At 40.4% G+C, this 12,028-nt stretch overlaps 1 protein-coding gene across 5 annotated transcripts in view; it reads right to left on the bottom strand.

Annotated features, from left to right (window-relative positions):
• The window catches only part of YIPF6 (Yip1 domain family member 6), a 73,602-nt gene that overhangs the window by 52,115 nt on the left and 9,459 nt on the right, over positions 1–12,028 (bottom strand). For all 5 annotated transcript variants that reach the window (XM_016943655.4, XM_016943656.4, XM_054676945.2 and 2 more), the window contains exons 2-4: positions 8,050–8,178; positions 6,615–6,693; positions 1,528–1,570 (exon numbers count right to left, since the gene is read on the bottom strand). In XM_016943655.4, coding sequence (XP_016799144.1) covers positions 1,528–1,570; positions 6,615–6,693; positions 8,050–8,178 — 251 coding nt within the window. The remainder of the gene's footprint in view (positions 1–1,527; positions 1,571–6,614; positions 6,694–8,049; positions 8,179–12,028) is intronic.

Genomic DNA, 12,028 nt, shown 5'->3' with positions numbered 1-12,028 from the left:
AATTTTACAGATGTAAACTGTTTTGAATATTTGGACTTGAATATTTGGACCAAGAAAAATAATAACTGTAAGCTCACAACCTCTTCTTATTAAACAGTATAGAGAAGTCACACTGTAAGTCTTTCTTGCCCTGCTATGCTACTTGGCAGTATGCACAGGCTTTTGTATTCTATGATATGCATATTCCATTCCAAGTCGTGACAACCAGATGCAAAGAATGGCCAGCACTCATCACTTGTTGTCTGGAATCCCTGTTGCTTCAGCATGGTATGATGGAAAGAATATTAACTAGCCTGGAAGGCAAGAGACCCAGATACTGATCCTAATTCTGTCACTAGATATGTCACTTGATGTCCTGGGACTCCAGTTTTCTCTGCAACTAAGTGGGGTTAAACTACATAATCTATAAGGTTAATCTTTCAAAAGTAAAAAAAATATATATGCTCGGGACATCTAATATAAACCCCTCCATCAAGGCATTAGGCTGCATCCCTTAACATGGTTACTAAAAGCATAAGAAATAGTACTCTACATGATTACCTAAATTAATATATGCTCAATTTAAATTTAAAAAATTAGAGAGGTCAGCAAGAAACTTAGTGAATTTAGACCCATAAAGGGTTAAGCCTGGAAAGGACCCTCAACCACTCCCTTTACAGATATGGAAGAGGCGACCCAGAGTGACCAGGTGGGAAGAGATGTGTAATGAACCCTAGAGGTACAAAATAGGTAGTGAGGAAACCTGAGGTTGAATCTCAGGTCTACCACTGATTATGTGATCTTGGTTAAATCCTCAACCTTTTTGAACCTGAGCTTGTTTGTCAAAAAAAAAAAAAAAAAAAGAAAATAATTTTAATTCTTGCAATGAGGTTAAAATAAGAGAAAGTATTTTAAAGTTTTCTGCAAACTGGGAAAAATTATACAAACATTGGTTATTAGTAGCCCAAAGTCACATAGCTAGCTGACGGCAGAGTCAGAATGTGAACTCAGAACTGAATTCCAGGGCAGTATTTTTTCCCGCTCTATCAATGGTTATATTCATCTCTCTAGTGTAACCTTCTTCTCCTTCCCCGTCCTCTTCCTTTACCTACAATGTGTATGGAAAAGTACAACACTCTGAAACATGATCTTGCTTTTAACTCTCCTAATTTATTCTCATTCTCATTCATATTTTTAGTAAGATTACAGAGAATTATGTTTGCAAACAAAGGGTGCTTAAACCTTAATTCACTTAGTTTAATAATGGGGAGGAACAGGAGAGTAAATAAGTAAATAAATGTTTGTTGAATAGACATGGCTAAAACAGACTAAAATGTCATTGGTTAAGGAAGGTGAGCCTAATTTCATCATATTTTAATTGATTTGGAAAGTGACTTTAGAGGCTTAAATACCTAAGGAGTATAACATGTACAACATGTCATATAAGTCCTAAATGAAATATTCAATCAAAATCCCCCACAATTTTGGAAATCCACAAAAAAGTCTAGTCTAGCTCAAATGACAAAGAAAGAAAATGCAAGTACTTACAATGCGAGTGTCACACAAAGGATCAAAGGGCCCCACAAATCCCCTACAAGACAAGAAAAGACAGAAGCAAAGGTAATATTTTCTGTCTTTATTCTAATATCTACCTCTCTCCCTCCTAGAATTCAGACATCAAGGCTCTCTTTGGCTGCCCAAGCCTTCCTACCTCTCCTCTACCACCACCTGCCCTCCCTGTCCCCTAATCCTGAATGCACTTCTTTACATAGACTTCCAGTTTCGCTTATTTCATATCCCACAAATCACCCTTTCCTTCTCCCCATCTACTAAGACACATGCTGGCACGCTATAATTAAAGACCAATGGACAAACAATCAGCAGACCTAGGTTCCCTACCCCATATTCTAAGAAAAAAAGACTATAGCCAAGGCACTTTACCAGTCAGAGACTGCATTAGACGAGGGAAGTATAATCATGCTCAGTTCACAAATACAAAAAATGAAGCTGAGAAGGAAATGACTTGCCTAGCTTTATATGTGGAGGTGGGACCAGAACCTAGGGCTATTGATTTTTTTTTTTTTTTTTTTGAGATGGAGTTTGGCTTTTGTTGCCCAGGCTGGAGTGCAATGGCGCAATCTCAGCTCATAGCATCCTCTGCCTCCTGGGTTCAAGCAATTCTCCTGCCTCAGCCTCCCGAGTAGCTGGGATTACAGGCACCCGCTACCATACTTGGCTAATTTTTGTGTTTTTAGTAGAGACGGGGTTTCACCATGTTGGCCAGCATGATTTCGAACTGACCTCAGGTGATCTGCCTACCCTGGCCTCCCAAAGTGCTGGGGTTACAGGCGTGAGCCACCGCACCTGGCCTGATTCTTTTTTTTTTTTTTTTTTTTTGAAACAGGGTCTCACTCTGTTGCCCAGGCTAGAGTGCAGTGGTGCGATCATGGCTCACTGCAGCCTCAACCTCCCAGGCTCAGGTGATCCTCCTACCTCAGCCTCCTAAATAATTGGGACTACAGGCACACGCCACCACACCCAGCTAACTTGTATTTTTTGTACAGATGGAGTTTCACCATGTTGCCCAGGCTGGTCTCAAACTCCTGGCCTCAAGCGATCCACCTGCCTCAGCCTCGCAAAGTGCTGGGATTACAGGCATAAGCCACCACACCCAGCCTGGTCTTTTGATTCTTAGACCAAAGTTCTTGCCACTCTGTCATACTGCTTCCCTTTTATAATTAGTATATTGAATTAATATAGAGTTGCTATTCTTCTAGGTGAAAAAACAGCCCAGTATTGGTAATTTCACAAGGTTAAACTTTAATAACATATGAAAGCTTTCTGAAAACTGCAAAAGGCTCTGCAGGCTCTGCCAACATCAGGTCTAGCAAACATCGTCCTCAATCAAAAGCTGCAGGCTGGATGCGGTGGCTCACGCCTGTAATCCTAGCACTTTGGGAGGCTGAGGCGGGCGGATGGCCTGAGCTCAGGAGTTTGAGACCTGCCTGGGCAACATGATGAAATCCCATCTCTATTAAATACAAAATATTCGCTGGGCATGGTGGCACGTGCCTGTAATACCAGCTACTTGGGAGGCTGAGGCATGGGAATTGCTTGAACCCGGGTGGCAGAGGTTGCAGTGAGCCAAGATTGTGCCACTGCACTCCAGCCTGGGTGACAGTGCAAGACTCCGTCTCAAAAACAAACAAACAAACAAACAAAAACAGCTGCTGAGTGATTTGGTCGGGTTCGGTAGCTCATGCCTGTAATCCCAGCACTTTGGGAAGCTGAGGCGGGAAGATCACTTAAGGTCAGGAGTTTGAGATGAGCCTGGCCAACATGGTGAAATCCCGTCTCTAACTAAAAATACAAAAAAATTAGCCAGGTGTGGTGGCACATACCTGTAATCTCACCTACTAGGGAGGCTGAGGCAGGAGAATCCCTTAAACCCAGGAGGCAAAGGTTGCAGTGAGCCAAGATCGCAACCTCCACTCACTACACTCCAGCCTGGGTGACAGAGCAAGACTCTGTCTCAAAAAAACAAACAAAAAAAGCTGCTGAGTGATTTGTATGCCAACAGTTCAGTAGCACATAGCTTAGAGCACAATTACCTTCCTCAATTCATTCCAAAAAGGCAAATATTCCACATCTAACTTTAACCTCACATGTATATAACCTTACCCAAGAGAGGTACGCAAATTTATATACTTAATATTGTTTATTTTTTAATTGTATAAGTAATTTTGACACCATTGTGGAAAGTTTGGAAAAGACATAAAAAACCATAATCCTACCACTTCTAATAAAACTGCTGCTAATTTCATTAATTTTTTTTTAACTGCTCAACTTAAAAACTGAATTCAAGTGTAATGTCATGTGCCACATAATGACATTTCGGTCAATGATAGTGGTCCCATAAAATTATAATGGAGCTGAAAAATTCCTATCACCTAGTGACATCTAGTACAACACATTACTCACGTGTCTGTGGTGATGCTGGTATAAACAAACCTAGTATGTTGACAGTCATATAAAAATATAGAACAATTATGTACACTACATAATACTCTACTTGATAATGACAAAAAATGACTATGTTACTGTGGTTTACGTGTTTACTATATTATACTTTTCATTGTTATGTTGGAGTATACTTCTACTTAAAAAGTTCAGCCTGGGTAACATAGCAAGACCCTGCCTCTAAAAAAAATGTGGTTTGTTTTTTGTTTTTTGTTTTTTTGAGACAGAGTTTCCCTCTTTTTACCCAGGCTGGAGTGCAATGGTGCAATCTTGGCTCACTGCAACCTCCACCTCCCGGGTTCAAGCGATTCTTCCGCCTCAGCCTCCGGAGTAGCTGGGACTACAGGCGCCTGCCACCACGCTTAGCTAATTTTTGTATTTGTAATGAGACAGGGTTTCACCATGTTGGCCAGGCTAGCCTGGAAATCCTGACCTCAGGTGTTCCACCCACCTCGGCCTGCCAAAGCGCTGGGATTAGAAGCATGAGCCATCGTGCCCAGACAAAAAAATTTAAAAATTAGCTGGGCATGGTGGCACAGGCTCTGGGCATGGGAGCCTGAGGTGGGAGAATGGCTTGAGCCTAGAAGTTTGAGGCCACAGTGAGCTATAATCACGCCACTGCATTCCAGCCTGAGTGACAGAACAAGATCATGTCTCTAAAAAAAAAAAAAAAAAAAAGTTAACCATAACACAGTCTCAGACAGGTCCTTCAGGAGATATTCCAGAAGAAGGCATTGTTATCATCAAAGATGGCAGTTTCATGCGTGTTAATGCCCCAGAAGACCTTCCAATAGGACAGATACAGAGGTGGATGACAATTGTACTAATGATCCAATTCTGACCCTGTGAAGGCCTAGACCAAAGTGTGTGCTTTTGTCTTAGTTTTTAACAAAAAGTTGAAAAAATAAAACATTGGCTGGGCAGTGGCTCTTGCCTGTAATCCCAGCACTTTAGGAGGCTGAGGTGGGCAGACTGCTTGAGGCCAGGAGTTTTAGACAAGCCTGGGCAACATAGGGAGACCCCCATCTCTACAAAATATTTAAAAACTAGCCAGGTGTGCCCACAGTCCCAGCTACTCAGGAGACTGGCAGAAGGACTGCTTGAGCCCAGGAGTTTGAGACTGCAGTGAGCTATGATTACGCCATTGCATTTGAGCCTGGGTAACAGAATGAGACGCTGTCTGTTTTGACAGAACTCTAATAAAGAAAGCAGTCATCAGACTAAATGATAGGCTTGAAAATCAAACTGTCAATAAAGGTACTATTAATTTGTTAAATGTTTACGGGTATTTACTATCATATTAATTTAACATTTAGGCCAGGGTGGTGGCTGTCGCCTGTAATCCCAGCACTCTGGGAGGCCAAGGCAGGTGGATCACTTCAGGTCAGCAGTTCGAGACCAGCCTGGCCAACATGGCAAAACCTGTCTCTACTAACAACACAAAAATTAGCTGGATGTGGTGGTGGGGCACCGGTAATCCCAGCTGTTCCAGAGGCTGAGGCAGAAGAATCTCTTGAACCCTGGAGGCAGAGGTTGCAGTAAGCTGAGATTGTGCCATTGCACTCCAGCCTGGGCAACAGAGCGAGACTCCATCTCAAAAAACTAACAAACAAAAATTTAAACATTTGCCTTTCCCTTGGAGATCATTAACGCTTTATGTGTCAGCAGCTTCCAGGAATATTATGTAATATATGTAAATATTGTAAATTAGCAGCCTCCAGAAATGTATTTTGTAGTAACCACTAGAGCATTTTTTAAAATATATATATATATATACATATATATATTTTTTTGAGACAGGTCTCGCTCTGTCACCCAGGCTAGGGTGCAGTGGCACGGTCACGGCACTACAGCCTTGATCTCCTGGGCTCAAGCAATCCTCCCACCTCAGCCTCCCAAGTAGCTAGGACTACAGGCATGCGCTACCAGGCCTGGCTAGTTTTTTTATTTTTAGTAGAAATGAGGTCTCGCCATGTTGCCCAGGCTGGTCTCAAACTCCTGAGTTCAAACAATTCTCCTGCCTCGGCCTCCCAAAGTGCTGGTATTACATGTATGAGCCACCATGCCTGGCCAGTGTATATTTATTGATGAGGACAATATAATAAGCAAAATCTTTCAATCTCTGAGATTCCAATCTAAATTTTTAATGTCTGCCTGTAATCCTAGCACTTTGGGAGGCCGAGGTGGGTGGATCACCTGAGATCGGGAGTTGGAAACCAGCCTGGCCAACCTGGTGAAATCCGTCTCTACTAAAAATACAAAAAAATTAGCTGGGCATGGTGGTGGGCGCCTTTAATCCCAGCTACTCAGGAGGCTGAGGCATGAAAATTACTTGAACACAGGAGGCGGAGGTTGCAGTGAGCCAAGATCATACCATTGCACTCCAGCCTGGAAGTCAGAGTGAGACTCTGTCTCAAAAAAAAATGAAAATAAAAATAAAATAAAATCAATTTTTAATTTCTGCCAGAAGTTTGATTTACATATTCGTTTACATATTTTTTTATCCTACAAAATGATGTCAGTTTTATTACCACAGAGACTTTGCCTTATAAAGTACTTACGATAAGGTACAGTGAGATAGATTAAGCAAACCCTTAAAAACCTCATATACTTACAATCTCTCAAAAGAGTATTACTTTTCCTTGGGTACAAAACATGCATGAATTTTTTCCCAACAGCTTTTAGATCACGCATCTGAAAGACAGAAACAACTTGTTGTATTGTGATGACCAAGGTTGTCAGCAGCCTTACTTAATTTGCTAAAATTTCTTTCATTTCAATCTCCTGTGAACTCTTCACTGAATTTTGCAGATAATTCCAGTTCAACTCCTTCACTACACAAACAAACCAGAGAGGTAGGGTATGCTTTTTCTATTAACTTCTTAAGCCAACTTTTAACACCTTTCCACATCTGTTTTGATCTGTTCTGTTTTGATGTTGAAAAAATCCATAAAAAAGAAACACAGCCCTCCCAATAGGCTGCTTAAAGAAACTAAAACAATTGCACTATAAAAAGCTGCTCTACAAAACACAGTATGTGACATTCAGTTCATAGAAGATGAGGTCCCAAGGACCAATTAGCCTGTTCTCTAGCTACTACATTCTTTGCAATATATGAAATAAATTTTTAACATTCCCAATTTAATTGGTAAATGAATCCTAGATGCCAGATACAAAAAAAAAAAAAAAAAAATCAAGAAACTGGAAGAAGGGTTCAGTAATACAAATACAACCTCTCAAAGCACCACTGAGCTAATTCTGTTTTAATTTTTTCACCTAGAATTTTACCCATGTTATTAAACACTTTGTAAACATAATTTATAATAGTTGCTTAGCATCCCACCACAAAGATATAACATAATTTACCTAACCAATACCTCATCTGTGGTTCATTTATTTCTAGCTTTCCCCTATTACAAAGAATGCTATAATAAACATCTTTGTATATTGATACTTTAATGTTGAAAATTTGTTTTACATTTTAAAACTTTCCTTATACTATATTTGGAGAAGTATGATAATATATTGGTTTAAAAAGATTTGGACATTTTAAGACTTTTTTTTTTTTTTTTTTTTTGAGATGGAGTCTTGCTCTGTCGCCCAGGCCAGAGTGCGGTGGTGCGATCTCGGCTCACTGCAACCTCAGCCTCCCGGAGACAAGCGATTCAGTCTCCCAAGCAGCTGGGATTTCAGGCATATGCCACCATGTCTGGCTAATCTTTGTATTTTTAGTAGAGATGGGGTTTCACCATCTGGGCCAGGTTGGTCTCGAACTCCTGAGCTCAGGTGATCCGCCTGCCTCAGCCTCCCAAAGGGCTGAGATTACAGGCGCGAGCCACCGCACCTTGCTGTTTTAAGATTATTAATATGCATTATAACCAAACTGCTCTCCAAAAAGGCTGTACCAAATTAATCTCTAGGATAAAATATTAAACTTCAGTATATAAAATATATTCAAAATCAGTGAACCAAATGAAAATATTGCAAAGTACCATTAGTTACTTAGTCCCATGATACTGAACAGAAGTTCTCTCAACTAGTCTAACTTACGATGGTATTGCGAACAGATTCATTTAATGTGGAGCTGTCAAACTCCCGGATGCGAGATCTCATAGGAATGGTGATTTCTCCTTCTACGGGGATGTCTTGTGAGATGGATATATCTGAAAGGCCTGCAAACTGAGAAGAGTCAGGGGAAAAAAAGTAAGCCTGTAATAAACTGTAGCATTCCTCATATATATCATCATTTCCTAGAGAGTTGGGACCATGTATTTTGTAGGGTTTTACATAGGAAAGTAGGTGTTAGCTCAACAGACATTACACAATGCAGTTAACAATAATCCTCAAATTTATTTCTTTAAAGATTAAACATAATGAAAAAACTAAAGTAAATGTCATAGACACCTTCTTGCCCACCAACATTTAGCATAAAATCTTCACATGGCACAAGCTAGCAAGACTGAGATAATAATTGTAAAGTTATTAAAAAGTGACCTTTTAGCAATCACTGTCTTAGAATGGCCACGTTTCTGTTGCACTTCTGCTCCCTAGCAGGCTCTAGTGGCCTCTGCTGGCTAAAAATGAGCATTACATGAACCATAAAGGCAAGTGCGGGAAACAGGGAAATAGCAAAATATACCTTGATTACAATCTTTACAGGTTACCTGGCAATCACAGAGCAAATAAAATTTTCAAAGTGAATAAAGAATGTGAACTTTTAAATTCATACTCATCTGCCAAATGTTATTACAACCGAAACTCAAATCTACAAATTCCTAAGAAAATAGAGGCAATGCCTTCTCATACAGTTTTTGGGCCAGTAGGCACAATTTTTAGTGGGCAACAGTTGCAGATAAAGGAAACACAAGACAGTATACTGAAATTTTAGAAAGAATGAGGATGTTCACATCCGTCAAATTTTATTACAACCAAAACTCAAATCTACAAATTCCTAAGAAAATAGAGGCAATGACTTCTCATACAGTTTTTGGCCCAGTAGGCACAATTTTTAATGGGCAACAGTTGCAGATAAATGAAATGCAGACAGTATACTGAAATTTTAGAAGGAATGAGGATGTTCAAAGAATTTGTAAAAGGCTGGGCGTGGTGGCTCATGCCCGTAATCCCAGCACTTTGGGAGGCCGAGGCGGGCAGATCACCTGAGGTCGGGAGTTTGAGACCAGCCTGACCAACATGGAGATATCCCATCTCTACTAAAAATACAAAATTAGCTGGGCGTGGTGGCGCATGCCTGTAATCCCAGCTACTCGGGAGGCTGAGGCAGGAGAATCGCTTGAACCCGGGAGGTGAAGGTTGCGGTGAGCCGAGATCACGCCATTGCACTCCAGCCTGGGCAACAAGAACAAAACTCCGTTATAATAAAATAAAATACAAAAAAATACAAAAAATAAACAAATAAATAAATAAATAAAATAAATAAAATATAAAATAAAATAAAATAAAACAAAAACAATTTCTTAACCACACTCATATTTCTTAAATATAAGAAACATGCCATAGAATTTTTTTTTAAAGGTTTCTTATAGAGGAAAGAAAGGAATAGGATAGAGCAGACAGGGAGAGAAACTAGGCTTTTTTCAATATATGTTGTCCATATAAATGACTTGCAATCATATAAACACTTCACACAATTATTAAACAAAATTAAAATTTGAAGGAAGCAACCCCTGAAACTGAGAGAAAAAATTAAACCAATGAAACTACCATGTATTGAAATAAACACACAACCACAAAGATAGCACCTATTTCAAGTGACTATATAACACTGTAATTTGACTTCTGATTAAGATATAGGAAGCTGGAAAGACCATTCCCCAAGTAGAATAATGAGAAAAGGCTAGATACTTTACTGAATCATAACTTTCCCTGAATTCATCTGAGAACTGAGTTGTAGGGAGACCAAGTAGCCTGGATGAAATCTAAAGAAAGCCAGGTGCTTCCACGAAGAGACATCAGCACTGGCTCAACAGTAGCAAAGCATGAGGGGAAGACAATGCTGCACACCACACCACACAGATGGGTAAGAATTCAAATAAAATTTTAAATAAATTGCTACAGTCCAAGTATGGATCAGCACAAGAGTACAGAATCCCTGGAAGCAATAGACGCAAGGGGAGTTCACACCCACTTACAGGCTCTTCTCTAAAAAAAAGCCCCCTAAAGGAAAGAGCCTTAAAGCCACTTAGACAAAAACAAGTTGCCTTCAGAACACAGGTGACAACTCACTGAAGCTGGAGAAAGGGAAAAGGAAAAGCTCTCTACTACTAAGGGATGGACAGGAAACCATCCTGGGCCCAGACCATTAAGAGTTTCCTTCAGCTAGGAGGGGGACAGGATCACTAAGAAACTGCTACCCAGGAGACCCAGGGACACATGGTCTGCCTAAGGCAGAGACTAGACTATGACAACAAAGAATCCCCTTTCCCTGGCCCCTATCACCAGGCTAGCAAGTATGGAGTAATAAACAACAGCAGTCTACTGCTGGAGGAAGCGATAGAGCTTAGAAAGAGACTCACCATGAGATGCAAGGGCAAAGACAGAAGCTGAGTACAGAACATGAACATTAATAAAAACATTGGGGCTGGGTGCAGTGGCTCATGCCTGTAACCCCAACTCTGGGTAGCTGAGGTAGGAGAATCGCTTGATGCTAGGAGTTTGAGACTAGTCTGGGTAACACAGTGAGACCCCCATCTCTACAAAAAATGTTTTTAAAAAATTAGTTGGGCATGGTGGCATGCAACTAACTGTGGTCCCAGCTACTGAGGAGGCTAAAGTGGGAGGATCACTTGAGCCCAGGAGGTCAAGGCTGCAGTAAGCTATGATCACGCCATTGCAATCCAGCCTGGGCAACAAAGTGAGATGCTGTCTCAAAAAAAAAAAAAAACAACAAAAAACAAAACACTGGGACAACATAGCACCCCCACCCCTAAACTCAAGGTAACAACAGAGGAATCTGAAGCTGGTGATGCACTGAAGGTAACCATAGCAACAACAACAACAAAAAAACAAACAAAGCTCAACCCTGACTAGACTGACTTAACCCCTACTGACTGACAACTCAGCAGCAGAGATGTGCCACTTCTAGCAGTGTGTACATGATGTCCAGCGTTCAATATCAATAACAAATTATCTCCCCCATACTCACATGAAAAAACAACCCACTATGAGACAAAGCAATTAACAAAACCAGGCTCTGAGATGACCAAGATGTTAGAATTATCAGAAAAGAAATTTAAGAGTACTATGTTTAATATGCAAAAGGCTCTAGTAGAAAAGGTACATGCATGAATGATGATGAATTTCTGCAAAGAGATGGAAACTGTAAGAATCAGATGGCAATGCTAGAAATACATGAACATAGTAACAGATAAAGAATGCCTTTGCCAGCCTTATCAGTTACCTCAATACCAAAGAAAGAATTCAGAGCTAGGTCAGTCAAAATTATGCAAACTAAAACAAAAGGAGAAGAGTAAAAGAAGAAAAGAAAAAAGAATAGAGTATCTAGGAACTATGGGAAAACATTAAATGGTCTTATTATGTAAATAATTGGAATCCCAGAAGAATAGAAAGATAATGGCTCTGAAGAGATATAGGCTAACCGCAGTGGCTGACGCCTGTAATCCTAGCACTTTGGGAGGCCAAGGCAGACAGATTGCTTGAGCCAGGGAGTTCCAGACCAGCCTGGGCAACATGGCGAAACCCCATCTCTACAAAAAAATATTTAAAAATTAGCCAGGAGTGGTGGCACACACCTGTAGTCCCAGCTACTCAGAAGGCTATGGTGGGAGGATCACCTGAGCCCAGGAGGTCGAGGCTTGCAGAGCCCAAGATCACGCCACTGAACTCCAGAGTGAGACTCTGTCTCAAAAAAAAAAAAAAAGAATAGCTGAGAATTTTCCAAAAATAATGAGACATCAAATGACAGATGCAAGCCAAGAGAACCCCAATCAAGATGAATACCAAAGGACAAAATGAAAAAATCCACAAACCTAGACACAAACTACTGAAA

Source organism: Pan troglodytes, chromosome X, assembly GCF_028858775.2.
Source record: "Pan troglodytes isolate AG18354 chromosome X, NHGRI_mPanTro3-v2.0_pri, whole genome shotgun sequence".
Classification (NCBI taxonomy): Eukaryota; Metazoa; Chordata; class Mammalia; order Primates; family Hominidae; genus Pan; species Pan troglodytes.
The sequence above is the reverse complement of the archived record's forward strand: the minus strand, read 5'-3'. Positions and strand labels throughout refer to the sequence as shown.